Here is a 14626-nt window from a genome sequence, read left to right as displayed (position 1 = left end):
CAGTGGAGGCCTGTCTAGAAACATGGTGCTTTGACTCCTACGTGAAGCGTGGAGGGTTGGGGGCGTTGTTTCAGTGTCAGCTGCTCTAGCATCTTCGTACGTAGCCAGTAAGTTTTAAACTGAGACAATCGCCTAATAAATTGAGTCTTTGTTTTGTTTTCCAGGCTGAAAAGTTAGGGGATTAGAGGAACCAACTAAGGTTTTTGTCTTCAAAAACTCTACACTCAAATAAGTGACAGGTAGCTTGTATGTAACATTTGATCTTTGGTAGATCACTAAATAAAGTGATTAACATCTGTGTGTGAAGGAATAATGCAGTTTTTCTACCTGTCAGCATTAGAATACATTAAAGGTAATCCATAGTTTGACCAGAAGGGAAAAGTTTCTGGGCCATATTGATCACGATGATACAGAGGTCCCAGAAAGCACTCTAACATATGCCATCTTCCAGAGAAAAGGACTTAAAAAAAATATTCAAGAATTGGGAAAACTAACGTGTTGATCATTTTCATTTTCATAGGGAAAGAGCAGCCGCCAACAAACTAGTCCGTCGTACCGAGAAGAAGCTGAAGGAAATCTTCATGCAGGTTGAGGATGAACGCCGCCATGCCGATCAGTATAAAGAACAGGTAAGGGGAGAAGGCGGGGTAGGAGGAACACATCTTCCACTCTAAATGCTGTAGCAAGGAGACGGATGCAAAACCAGCCGTGTTACCATTTGACTAGCTGAATGAGGAAGAGCTATTTGAAACGCTTAATTCTAACGTTTCAACAAACATGTGCTGTTCCTTGTTCCTGCCACTCACTCCCAGGTGCTGGGGGATACAGAGGTGATTAGGACCTGGCCCTGCCCCATGAGTCCCCCCAAGTGCCCCAGATACAGGGAAGGGGTGGGCGAGAGTACGTCAGGAAGCTTTGAAGTGTGAGGCCTGGACTGACCTTAAAGTTACCATGTTTCCTCCACTAGAATGGACGCTACAGGAGTACAGAGATTTCTGCCCGTTCCACCCACTGTCATCTCTTGAATGCCTAGAATAGTTCTGGGCACAGCTGGCAGTCACTGAATATTGGCCGGATGGAGGGGTGGATACAGGAGATGTTGAATGGAAAGCGAAGAGAAAGCAAATGTACTGCACGTGGGACCCGAGTGGTCCTCCTTGTCTGCGTCCAGGCATCTGTTTTCTCAGTGCCAAGGGCACGTGCTGATAGGGCTTCGGACTGTGGTCAGGTCTGCACTGGCTAAAACCTGGGTGGGGGCTGTGTCCTCCTCTGGTGCTCAGTCCTCTCTGAGACTTGCTGCCGTGGGTGGAGCTGAGGATCCACTGCCTTTGGCCCAGATCCTCCTCCCCTGCTCCAGTCGGGCACCCAGCCTGGCCTTCCCTTCTCACCCCCACGCTCAGGGCCTGGCAACACCGAGGGCAGTTCTGGGTGGGTGTGAGCTGGACCCGCAGGGCACTGGCCAGTCTCTGTGGCTCAGGAGTGAGGGATCCAGTGGGCAGGCTGAGTTCTCGTGTCAGGTCTTCCAGAGTGGCTTTGTACTTGAATCAAACAGAACGTCGACACACCCGTGTTGCAAAGAGGTGTAAAATGAATGGAGCATTTCCTGGGGTTGGAGACTGTCCACACTGTTGGCTGTTCTGTGTCTTGCGGGACTAGCCCTTCCCTTTCACAATCCCATAGGGCACTCGTGTGAAGATACTACTAAACTGTCATTTTTCTGCAGAAAACTCAGGGATGAAAAGCGGGTTTTAAGTTTTTTTTTAAGTTTCCTTTAGCATAATTTGCTGCATAGACATGGTTTTGCTGAGAACGGCAGGCTGGTCAACAGGCCTTGGGCCAGGCCCCAGTCTCGCGTGTCAGCGCACTCGCACGTGTATATGCCCGCCGTGTGTGTGGGTACACTCGTGTGTGCACTCGCGTGGCTGGCAGGGCAGGGGCCCATGGTGACACACTCAGGATGCAGCGATGCCGGATTTGGATTCACCGGTTTGGTGTGACTTGGTTCGTGTGACTTCCCCGAGATGGAGAAGGCCAACGCCAGGATGAAGCAGCTCAAACGGCAGCTGGAGGAAGCAGAGGAAGAAGCTACACGTGCCAACGCGTCTCGGCGCAAACTCCAGCGGGAACTGGATGACGCCACCGAGGCCAACGAGGGCCTGAGCCGCGAGGTCAGCACGCTGAAGAACCGGCTGAGGTGAGCGCCCCGGGCCTCCGCGAGGTCACACGCAGAGCCTGCAGACAGCTGCGTCCGCGGGCTCCGGGTGCAGTGGTTTCTCGGGCTCCCGTCCAGCTCTTCGTTCTTGCCTGTTTACCCGTTCAGGATCCCTGACCGTCAGTAGTCCTCGAGGATGGAGGAGCAACAGGCCCACTCATTTGCTCCGCGTTTACTAGCGGGCTGTGCGAATACACGGCTCGAGGCTTGAGAGCCAGCCCAGGTGTCTGTCCACGTCCCGGGTGAGGGCAGAACACGGGGAGCCAAGGCTACACCTTCTCCCCCAGAAGGACAGCTTAGCACAGGTGTTGGCAAACTGTGGCCTATGGGCCAGATCCTGTCTGTGCCCTGCTCTCCTGTACAGCCAGGGAGCTAAGAATGGTGTTCACATTTATGAAGGCTGTAAAAAGACAAAACAGATAAGAATGTGCCACAGCGACCTTAGGTGGCCCACAAAGCCTAGATAGAGCATTTACTCTCCACCCTTTGGGGAGAGGCTGGCCCGTGGTGAGCAGGTGGCACGTTCCTCACTGTGTCCATCACAGAACGGGGAGCTGAGTCCAGCCCCCACCCCACCCCCCCGCCAGCGCTCCGGGGCCCTACCCGGATGATGTTCCGCAGGCGGCTGTGGGCGAGGTGGGAAAGCGCGGAGCCGTTCCTGAGCTGCCCACCCCCCCAGCTGGTGCGTCTTGAGGGAGGGCTGGAAGTTGAGTCGTCAGGTGGTTGAACAACTTGCCAGCCACGTGCTGTTGCGGTCGTGCCCACACGTTTTCTGTGCTCTCCAGGCGAGGAGGCCCCATCAGCTTCTCCGCCAGCCGATCTGGCCGGCGCCAGCTGCACATTGAGGGCACTTCCCTGGAGCTGTCGGATGACGACACAGAAAGTAAGACCAGTGACGTCAATGAGACGCAGCCACCCCAGTCTGAGTAGATCCAAGGAAGCCGGGGGAGGCGATACCGAGGGACATGCAGGAAGTCACCCAGCGCCCCGGCCTCGGGGGCCCCCTGCAGATCTGGGGGACTGGCGAACTGCACGACTCCTTCCTGAGAGATCAACTGTGTCTTAAGGACTTGCAGCCTACACGACTGTCTCCTGCTTCAGATTTAGGTACAATTGCTCCCCTTTTTATATATATATACACAAAACCTACACATATTAAACAGATCGTCTCATCATTGCGTCTATTTTCCATATATCCATCAAGAGACCATTTTATAATACATGTTAAGAAGAGAACCCTTTTTCAGACAAACTCTAGACCCCGTTGCCGGTCGCTGGGGCAGCCCCGGGGTTGCTGCCCAGTCGCTCTGCATGCTCTGTCGTACGGACAGCTACCTTAGTTCTGTGTTCATGTGGCCCCTGCCTCCTCAGCCACGTCAAGTCTCTTAGAACGTCGTGGAACCTAAACTGCACTTGTAGCTCTCATTTCCTTCAAATAATGATCAACACTATTTCAGTGAGCAAACTGTGAAAGGGGCTTTGGAGAGATTAGGAGGGGTGGGTTGGATGGGGGGAAGCGGCATCCGTGTGGGGTGGCCATGCCCACCTCCCTCGAGTCGTGGTGTGCCCGTATCTCTTCACGTGAACTGTCCTCGGCCCAGTCTGTGCATAGGAAGAACGGTGGCCACCACCCAGCTGAGGCCCCGGGGGCAGCCATCACAGTGACTTCAGGATGGCCTCCTGAGGCCCCGGCTTCCCCAGTGTGCTCCTCGCTTCTGGAGCGAGCAGCTGCAGGCCCCTGAGCAGAAGCTCGGGGAATACCCTCCCTCGCCAGCCAGGCTCTCATGCTGACCTTGCAAATTCAGCCGCTGCTTTGAGCCCAAAATGGGAATATTGGTTTTGTGTCCGAGACTTGTTCCAAGTTTGTTGGTGAGGTTGACAGAACCTCGAGAACAGATGCCACCTGCCTGAATGTTGACATGCCAGTGGATGTGACTCCTTTTTCATTTCTCCTTTCCCCTCCCCCTTGGGACAGTGTTACAGTGAACACTTAGCATTCTGTTTTCGGTTGATAGTTAATCAAACTGACATTACAGAAAGTGCCTTAGACACTACAGTACTAAGACAATGTTAAATATATTATTTGCCTCTGTAACAATCTAATGTATTAAGTTTTGACTGCTTCATATATCATGTACCTCTCTAGTCAAAGTGGTATTATAAACATTCAGTGACAATGAATCAGTGTTAATTATAAATCCTTGATCCTCTGCAACATGCTTGAAAACACAAACCTTTTGGGTTAAAAGCTTTAACATCTGTTAGGAAGAATTTGTCATGTGGGTTTGGAATCTTTGATTTTCCCCCTTTATGAATTGTACTGGCTGTTGACCACCAGACACCTGACTGCAAATATCTTTTCTTGTATTCCCATATTTCTAGACAATGATTTTTGTAAGACAATAAATTTATTCATTATAGATATTTACGCCTGCTCTATTTACTTGGAGGAAAAAGCACCCGTTGAGAATAAACAGACCTCAATAAACAAGAATAATCATGTGAATGTGAAATCTGTTTTCTCACCTTCTGTTCTCGATTTCCCACCTGTGGTCTGATCGGAGGTTGGAAGCTACAGAGACTTTAAATACTGACAGCCAGGCTGCTTTTTCTGAGGGCACTGCACTCGCAGAAACTGTCGAATGACAGGCTAATTCTCTGGGCAGTCTTGGCGACAGATCCTGTTCTCACCGATGGCCTCCGTGTGTAGCCGCATCAGGAAGGAAAGGGCTGCTGGAGCTGGAGCCCCAACTGTTAATGGAGAAGGGAGCAATCCAGGGCTGCAGGATGAAGCCTTGAGGAGGTTTTCCAGTCACCAACCAATGAAGCTCATTACTGGATTAAAGAGGTCCAAGACGTTTCAGACTATATTTTCAGGCAGGATGCACATTAAAAATGCTTTTGGGAGGATTCAGCGATGAGATCCAAGGGCAGCTGTGAGCCAGTTAGGACAGGCTGGAGAGAAATACTAGGGGAACACAATCATGTAGAGAATGCTGGGGGGTTTTCCATGATATGCTCAGGTTAGGCTGGTGGTCTGAACTATATACCTAAGGCTGCTCGGCAGTTGTGGGGATGTGAAAAACGGGCAAAAGTGCTCCCTTTCTCCTGTGTCACTACCATAGGAAAAAAAGGTGATTTGCACTTACCGTGTCTCAGGTGTGTTCTCACCCCTGCATTCAATATCTCAGTCCAGGAGTTTGTGGAATTCAGAGGCTTGTTTTTCTCAAAAAGAATCCTTCCCTGCTGGCTGGTTTAACTGGTGTTAATGTCACACTGTTTCCCAACTACTCAGCCTATCAGGAGAAACATATAATCTACATGAACAGATTCCAATCCCTGATTCCAAAAAGATGCTAACTAGAAAGGACCTTTCTTCACTAAACAGACCGCCACCATCATAGCCTAAGGCAGTTCGTGAAACATTCGCGGGGCATGTAAAGCACAAGGAAGACAGCTGATGGGAGCCAGGCTCTGAGTGTCAAAGACAAAGCAACAGGCCAGCTCCCACCCCACAGGTGTATGGTCCATCGTGAGGAAGGGCTCAGGCAAGACGTGGGAAAGCCTTAGCCTTTTGTGGAAATGAAGTTTAGATGAGCTCTGCTGGGTTTTAACTCTGTCACGTACACTTTAAATGCTCTGTCTGCCCTCGCCACACCATAGTTGCTGCTCTTTTTAATGCAGACATTCTAGGAAATTCTTTTAAATTACTTTGGTACGGATAACACATCTGTTCCTAGCCTGACCATCCTGGGTATTCTGACATCAGAAAGACTAGTGCCCTATCACATTTCCTTCTGTCACCAATCTTCCCCATCCCTGGAAACCTCAATGAAGATGAAATGAGCTGGAAGACCGATTTCTTACAACCGGCCCTCCCTATGGCTCTGGGTATCACTGACCCATGGCCCCTTCCTCCTGACGCCAACGTTGCTATGACAGTAGACATGTCTGTCAAGACTGCCGAAGAAAAGAGCTCACAGTTGTCAGATGCTAGGAACCACCACTTCCTGCCCCACCCCTAAAAAAAAAAAAATCAAGTCACAACAGGCCATAGGCTGGAATCTTTAGAAAGTGGAGACAATGGCTCCTCTCCCCCTAGTTCAGGCCGGCCTGGGTGAAGCCCGTGGCTGAGACCCGAGGCGAGTCCCCATCCACAAAAGCTTCCCAGTCGCTCTGGGAGGGACAAGATCTTCACTAGGAGCTTTCCCAAATGCTGAGCATTTGCAAGAATGCTACATCCTGTGCACGGTCAGGACCAACCAGGCAGTCTGCTTCCTTGTGTAGCCACCTGTCATTTGGGAATCTAGCAAATCATACAATTCTTTTCAGAAATCGAATATGAAACACTATAAAGGTATACTGACATGACACCAGTTTCCAAAGACAACATTAACTGTAATTACAGTGCCTATGTACCATATGCACAAAGTATGAACACGTCCTTCACCCCTAACACCAAGACTACAAATTCGTGTTTGATGCATTACAGCAGTGAGGTCTGTTTATTTTTTTCAAAGTAGCCCAATAACGGAATCCATCCCCGCTAACTGGATGTCACGAAGCCTTATTCAAGATGTAACGTGACGTAATCAGACTATTAAGCACTGGGTCTGACTGAGACATCCAAGCAGAGCGCTGGCTCCTTCAAAGGACCATACTGCACAGAAGCTAAGATGCTCCTGTTCTCACACGTGTAAGCTCATGCATCTCATAATCACCTTCAGGAGGTGGCAGTTGTCATGTGGGTGTCATTGCCTGACTCCTGGTAAGGTCAATAAAGCCCAGCGTCAGATCTTGTAGAATGAGTATCAGCAGCTTAGAGTAAGATTCTGGGGCCAGCAGAAGAATATGCTTTTCAGAAGTACTGCATCACCAGTGCTCACCGCAGCGCAGAGGATGACATTGCTTGGGAAAACACGGACAAGGACAACTCTGGGTCAAAATGTAGTTCAGAACGTCGGAATCACAATGAAGTTTTAGGAGTGTCTCTCACATTTTCCTTTTTGTGTATGAATTAAGTGTGATATGATGAAAATCTGCATAAAGAAGTCTTTTAGACTTTCAATAAATACAAAGTCTAAACGATAGGCGTTTTCATAGTTCCAATTGGCACATTTTTCTTACTGGTTTACAAAATAAAGGTGTGTCTTACAATTGCTGGCGTTTGAGAGTCCATGAAATACAGAACTCTCCTCACTAGGCCGGTGCTGGGGTGGAACCTGGGGGAATCTGCATTTTAAAATTTCCCCAAGTATGACTCAGCCCGGTCATCTGGCAGGTCAGGGAGCCCCCTGCTTTGTGCTACTTGGTCAACTCTCAGAACTACTCAGCACAAGTCTTCAGGCCAACTGGGGCAGTGAAAGAAAATCAGTCATGTTACTTCAATTTTTAAAAAATTTGAGCAACTTTACAGGAAAATTTAGAACCCACAAATAGTAAACTATTTCCATCTTTTCATTTCACTTGATTTTTTTTTATAAAGCTGCAATTGCATGTTCATCTATTTTGTATCCTCTTCTCATTGATCATTTCCATTCCCACGGATTAGCACGACTGCACACTTATGTTTCAGTGGCTCCGTGGTCTTTTGTTCAGCTGATAAGTCATCCCAACCACTCCATTCCCCTGCCATCAGACATTTATATTAGTACTACTGAGACTGATTTTGTTTGTTCTTACTACCATAGATGAAGAGCCGTTACAGCTTATCACAGTGTTAGACTGAGTCAAGACGTACAGAGGATAATTCAGTGACACCAATATGTAAAGGTGTACCTAGTCCCCTAAATTCTAGGTGACAGCAGGATTTGCTGGGGAGGGTGGGCAGTTAAAGCACTCACTTTTTTTGGAACCAAAAAACAGTGCTTCATAGCTCCACCTACTGACAAGGCCCTGAGCCTCACACAAACTGTTGATCCACGCACAGAAAACTTGCCCAGTCCTGCCTGCCAGCCCAGCACCCTCATTCCCAGGCCTCCACCTGCATATCATGACCCAGGCAGAGTGTCCATATTTCAATGGGGGCAGCAAACTTGATACCGGATTAGAAAACACCCCACAGGTAAACAAGTGAAACATCTGTTCAGTTTCGAAACACTAACATTAACTCCTGTGGGTGCAGGCGGGCAGCAGGATAAAGCATGACTCCAAATCATAACCCCGTGTGGCACAAACACCAGCACCATAAGCTTTGCTCTGTTTTCAAATTTGCCTCTTCACATGCACTATCTTATAAAAGAAGTCTGTTACATTAATATTTACTAGAGATTGTTTTTCCTTAAAATTAAAAAAGCGCTACTGTATTCCCATATATCATATTTTTAAGTCATGGGACCAGTTGTTAGATAAGATGCTCTAAGTCCTAGGAAGATGATTTGCAAAGATGCCTCCTGCCCCCGCTCCCATTTTTAGAAAAGAATTCAGTAACACATTCAAATTTTAAAGGCCAAGCTAGTGCTCTCAATTTGTTTCAAACTTTGAGGCAAATAGAGAGAGAAAAACAACCCATGAAGTAAAAGTCAGAATGTAGAAAAGGCTTACCTTAGCATCCCTCTAGGCAAACACTGTGGACAACTGACAGCCTGGACCCAACCCCCCTCAGGCCCTGTTCCCACCAGCGGCCAGGCTGGCTATTCTCGGTGTCAGCCAGGCAGGAGAGACCTGGCTACAGGCTGCCCCCTAAAGCCACTGCTGCACCCCAGGTCATGTCCCCTTCCCCAGAGGTGCCAGCTTCCACCTTGGCTCTCCGGAGATGCTAATGGTGTCTCCAAGACAGCTTCTGAGAGAAACAGAGTCAACACACGACAGACACAGGATTGGGAGAGGAGGGTGGAGGATGAGCCGCATTCCTCCTGCTGCAAAGGCTGGGCAGCCTCCATGCGCATCACTTCCAAGCGTCCGAATCAGCTCACCTCCGGAGGCGTGAGACAGAGTCAAGGCCAGCGAGGCCTCGAGTTCGACAAGGTGGTGAATACAGCAGAAAAACACTGGGCTCCTTCCCAAACCTGGCTCTTCCGTGAAGCAGCTGCGTGAGCTTAGGCCAGTCACCTACACCCTGGGCCCACTTTCCCATCTGTAAACCGAGGCAAAACCAGCTCATCCTGCGCCCAGGTCACTGTATCTAGTTGCCACTTGCCTACTTGTGACTCAACACCCCAGCTGCGGCTTCTGGCTCCTCACTGAGTTGGTGGGGTATCGCTTCTGGCCACTCAGCTGGCTCCTATTTTATGCAGGAAGACGTTTCAGGAGCAAGGGATGGGAATGGGTGGTGAGATGAAAATATCTGGAGACAAGAAGCTGTCCTTTGCCACCTGGAAAATCAGCCCCCTCCATGCAGGGGAGACCATGTGGACCCAGCTCAGGGGCAGCTCATTCCTGAAGGTTTCAGTGTGAGCCACGCAAACCTGGCAATCGAGCAGCCCTAGGAAGAGAACCCACTCAGAGGATCTTTAGCTACACAGGCAAGCAGTTAGTAGAACTTTCATACCAGGAAGCAAATGCTCTATTTGAGCAAGTACAAAGCAGCATCTTGAACCAGATACAGAGGGTCACTGACTTACAATGGTTTAAGATTTTTTTTGATTCTACCATGATGCAAAAGTGATACACTCAATAGAAACCATGCTTTGAATTTTAGATTTTAATCTTCTCCCAGGCTAACAATACGCAGCCCGATCCTCTCTCACGATGCTGGCCAGGGCAGTTCCCGGTCAGCCACACAATCACGAGAGTCAACAACTGATACAATTACAACCATTCTGCACCCAGACGACCGTTTGGTTTTTCACTTTCAGTACACTATTCAATCAATTAGATGAGATAGTCAACAGTTAATTATCAAATAGGCTTTGTGTTAGATGATTTTGCCCAGCTGTTGGCTAATGTCTAAGCGTCTGAGCATGTTTAAGGTAGGCGAGGCTAAGCTACGACGTTCAGTAGGTTAAGTGTATTAAACGCATTTTCAATTTACAATGAAGGGGTTTACTGGGACGTAATCCCACTGTAAGTGGAGGAAGATCTGGAATCCACAGAAAAAGCTGAAAGAGGCCTGGGGAATCAACCAGCTTCCTCAGGGGGTCATATGCCAAGGGCTACTGCAGGTATCAAAAACCAAAACTATGTGGGAGTTCCCCTCCTGAAGGGGCCGGAAATCAAGCCCAGCAGCATACTCTGTACTTTCACGGACCTGGCCTGTGCTCTCCTGGACCCAAAGCAGTGGTGACATCAGTGAATAGCACGCTGGCCCCTGCAAGCCAGGGCCCTACTCCCAGCCACTGCCTGAATAACAATTGGTGAGATGATCCCAGGGGTGTGCAGCTGGAGAGGAAGTGAGAAATCGCTGGGGAGCCAAGGAAAAGGACTGAAGCTCCAGAACTCATCCTTACTTTAACCAGAGTAGCTCTGTTTGTTATGTTTTAGATTTGGGGTTCCTGCATAAACAAAGAGGTCTGCTAAACGCTGAAACCTCTGATCTAATCCAACCCTTCCAATGATGGCTACGAAAGAAGCTAGGAGTCTGCCCATCAGTAAGAGACCTGGAGTTTTCTTTTCAACTGTTCAGCCAGCAGAGCTGGGCACAGCACACACACACCAGGACAAGCGTCTCTCGTGAGTCAACTTATGACGAAATCTCCAGGAACAACTAATAGAAGCTATTCCTGCCTGCATACTGACAGAGAGAAGAAAAAAATTTTAATGTATCCTACCTTAATGTTTCTTATTCACTTAGGAACTGGATTCATTTACTTTCATTGACATATAGTCTTAAAACTACAAACTACTCCGTTTATGCTCTTTGTTATAAGCAGTGCTCAGAATCTGACACATTCGTACAGATGCCCCAGTTTACTTGTTCCTCAAGTCCAGGCACCCTGTCTCTTGCTACTAAACATCTGGCACCTTCTCTCAAGGGATGAGGAGAGAAGCCCGGATCCAAGTAACCTCTAATCCCAGAACACCAGCACGTGTCATGAACGGCAGCCCAGCAGGAGGACCAGCTCCTGGATCCATCGCGGTTACTCCAAGACTTAGCAAGCTGCCTCCCTCAAAGTGCAGGCCCTTCCGCCCAGATTTCCACACGGGGCCAGGGCTATTCTCAGGCTGCTCCTGGAAATCACAGCTAAGAGCAGAAACCAGCACCAAGAATCAGCATGAGGAATACATAAGCCACAAGGATGTATCGTACAACACAGGGAACACAGCCGGTACTCTGTAGTAACTATTAATGGGATATAACCTTTAAAAACTGTGAATCGTTATATTGTATACCTGTAACTTGTGTAAAATTGGACATCAACTATACTTCAATTTTATACAAATAAATAAATAAAAGACAATCAGCATGAGAATGCCTGTTCACACATCCTGAGGCCGCCTGAATTTTCTTTGCCCTATTCCACAGCTGCTGTCCATCCCCATGTCCCATGTCACAGCAGAAGTGACATTTGAACCTGGCTTTGCAACTCCAGCTCCTCTCTCCCAGGATGGCAGAAACCCAATAAAGCAACCTCAATCCTTTTTCTTTTTTTTCTGTGAAATTTATTGTTTCCACATTAAAAGATTTTTTTGAGGGGGAGTATTTTTTCTAACCACATGATGATCCTACACAGCTGCCCAGAGTAGGACCCCATCGTAAGTCTTTAACATGCCATATGAGTTCTGAATAAATAAAAGCTACAAAGCCCAAGTTATATACAAATATCTTAGGCAATAATGTTTACAAACCTATGTACAATAAAACAAATGTAAACAGTAAATGCAGCATGAGAGTAATCAAAGGATGCACAGGGACAACCACTTATGGTCAGTCTGCCCCCAGGAGCTGGCACCAGCCGGCCCCTGGAATCAGGCCGCTCAACCCTTCCGAACACAACTGGACAGGCCCTCTGAAAACAAAACACACTCTGAAGGTGTCCTTTAACTGAAGGACCAGAGAGCTGGCGAGGAGGACGCCACCACCCCCACCCCGAGTCTCAGGCACACGGAGGAGGAGGAGACGGCAGGGGCACAGCCCTGCACGTGCCCAGGTCCCAGAAGCTCCTGCCACCTGGGCTCAGACAGGCGTTTCGCTGCTCTGGGAGGCTAGCCTATGGAATGACAACTGCTAAAGTAAAACCAGAAGGTGCAGAAAATGTTCCCTAATTCAGTGACCTTCCTGACTCTTTGCCAGCAACAGGCCCAAACCGTGGGGGGTGGAGGTGGGGACACATGATCCATGAGCACTGGAGATGCTTGGGTGGGAGCTCAGGAGGAGAACACACGTCGACCTGATTTGGGGGAGAACCTCTAGAAGATCTGCAATGTCCTAAACATAACTAAATCCTATCAGTACAGCAGGGAGGGGGCCATGAGGCAGGTGTGATGAATGGGTACTTCTGCATCCAGTGACCAAGTAATACGTGTATGTATCACTTTGTGACCCACAAAAGTGCAATCATGTGAAACCAACGGCACTACGGCGAGAAGAGAAAATAGCCAGTATTGATGTCGCGCAGAGTCCTGGGGCTGGGCAGGGCCCAGCAGCCGCCACTGCATGCAGCCTGCCCTCTGCCAGCCGTGGGGAGGCAGACGGAGGGGCACGAGCTGGGCCCGGGCACCGAGGGGTGAGGCGTGGGTGTCCTGGGTTGTTGCAGGAGGGCGGGAGCCCCGACCTGGAGGCGGGGCACTCACACGCTGAGAGGCAGCATACCCGGTGCCGACGACGGGCGCGAGGAGCCCAGACCGGGCAGAGGAGAAGCCGGGTCAAAGCCGTTTACTGCCCTGTGGGGGTGACCAGAGCAGAGAAGAGAAGGGAAGAGAAAGAGAGACTGTCATTTAAAATCACTCGACACACAGCGAAATTCATTTGCTCTCTACAACTATTCCTCTTCCCGGCCTAGAGCAGAATCCTGATGGCCCAAGGGAGCGAGCTGCCTAGAGAGCATGAGCTGGTGAGAGACTTGCGAAGCCCGTGGTCCTGCGGGTGATGACACTCCTGCTCCCTCCTCGGCAACTTTATCACACTGGCCGCGGCAGCCACAGCCCTGATTGATTTCCCAACAGAGCAGGTTAAACGTCTACCAGTAGGGAACTACCTAAATAAATAAGGGTACAAACAAACAATGAAATACCATACAGCCATTAAAAACACATTCCAGAGTTCTTAACAGCATGGAAAATATTCCGAATGTAATTAATGCTAGGTGGAAAAAGCAGCAGGTTACCAAACTGGATATGCTCCATAATATGAAGGCAAAAAAGTGAGTAGTATATATTCTGGACTACAGCCCCTTATACAGCTAGACATTCCCATCCACGGAGCTAAATCTAGAATGTGTGGACACACACACACACTCCCACATATACTACAGAAGGAAAACGTAACAATACTCTTCTTCCCTCTGAGTTTTGGGTAAATTTTATTTACTACTTTATACTTTTCTGTTGTTTTCCAAATCTCCTACAATGTACAGGAACATCTTAAATAAGGGGGAGAAAAATAACTTTTTTAAATTGTTCAGCAGCAAAGCCAGATGGGTAGGCTTCTCTGCCACCTTGTGAGACACCAGCCCCGCCCAGCACAAGCGCCTGCAGCCAGGACCCAGCCCCGCCCCGGCCCCGGCGCCCGGCAGCACAGCCTCAGGAAGCAATGAGGGAGCGAGCGCAAGGCCTGCAGCCCCTCTCAGGACACCACTGCAGCCCTTCCATGCGGACAGACGTCCTAGGAAAATGTGTCCCACTCACAGCTTGGGAGATGCCGCCAAGTGCAAGGGGCCGGACTGCCCCACACGTGCCCACCACTGTCCCCACAGGCCTACTCATCAGAGGGGCCCAGGGAGTTGAAAATATAGACTCATGGACAGAGGTTCTCTTAAAAAAACAAAACATAGACACATATTCCCCACCAAGATCAAGATGACGGTTTCATACACTGAAGAGGTGAGGGCAACCTCCTGGAGAAACAGGCATGCAAAGAGACTTGACTAATGACCCTTGACTACTTTGAAGAACAGTTAACATCTGAAGAAACTAACCTGCGTATAGATTTTGAGTTGGAAATCATGCTACCCACACAGGCCAAGAGCAACAGAAGGGGCTCTGACCAGTGCAATCTCTCCCTGTTGTCCATTTACCCACCTCAGTGATGCACGCTCAAGATTTTCTCCCTTCCCTCTGGGCTGGGGAGGTCTGATATTTGAGCTTCATCACATTTGAAAACTTTAAATCATCCCTCTCCATCCTCCAAGGCTGTATGCCTTTGCCTCTTCTGGGGACAGAGCCCACATCCTATATGCCATTGTAGCCCTCACATAATAAGCCATTTGTCTGTCATTTGTCTGCCTGGTCCCAGAGCCCTGATGCCTGCCTCTCCTAGAACCTCAGGGAGAACTAACTAGGCAGGCCTCACAAACAGCTTCAGCTTTACACGCGTGA

At 49.1% G+C, this 14626-nt stretch overlaps 2 protein-coding genes across 6 annotated transcripts in view; one reads left to right on the top strand and one right to left on the bottom strand.

The window, feature by feature from the left end:
• MYH10 (myosin heavy chain 10) overlaps positions 1 to 4636 on the top strand; it is a 137978-nt gene extending 133342 nt beyond the window's left edge. For all 3 annotated transcript variants that reach the window (XM_059907898.1, XM_059907900.1, XM_059907899.1), the window contains 3 exons: positions 521 to 629; positions 2022 to 2194; positions 2998 to 4636. In XM_059907898.1, the coding sequence (XP_059763881.1) occupies positions 521 to 629; positions 2022 to 2194; positions 2998 to 3142 (427 nt within the window). In that variant the 3' untranslated portion in view covers positions 3143 to 4636. The remainder of the gene's footprint in view (positions 1 to 520; positions 630 to 2021; positions 2195 to 2997) is intronic.
• Positions 4637 to 11729: 7093 nt separating this feature from the next.
• NDEL1 (nudE neurodevelopment protein 1 like 1) overlaps positions 11730 to 14626 on the bottom strand; it is a 33753-nt gene continuing 30856 nt past the window's right edge. Inside the window, exon 9 of one of the 3 annotated variants that reach the window (XM_059907461.1) lies at positions 11730 to 12973. In XM_059907461.1, the coding sequence (XP_059763444.1) occupies positions 12880 to 12973 (94 nt within the window). In that variant the 3' untranslated portion in view covers positions 11730 to 12879. Of the gene's footprint in view, positions 13288 to 14626 lie in introns of all 3 variants that reach the window. The other 2 variants (XM_059907459.1, XM_059907460.1) reach the window with 2 other exon arrangements.

The sequence above is a fragment of the Balaenoptera ricei genome, chromosome 20 (genome assembly GCF_028023285.1).
Source record: "Balaenoptera ricei isolate mBalRic1 chromosome 20, mBalRic1.hap2, whole genome shotgun sequence".
NCBI lineage: Eukaryota > Metazoa > Chordata > Mammalia > Artiodactyla > Balaenopteridae > Balaenoptera > Balaenoptera ricei.
Note: the sequence above shows the minus strand (reverse complement) of the source record. Positions and strands in the feature narration are given on the sequence as shown.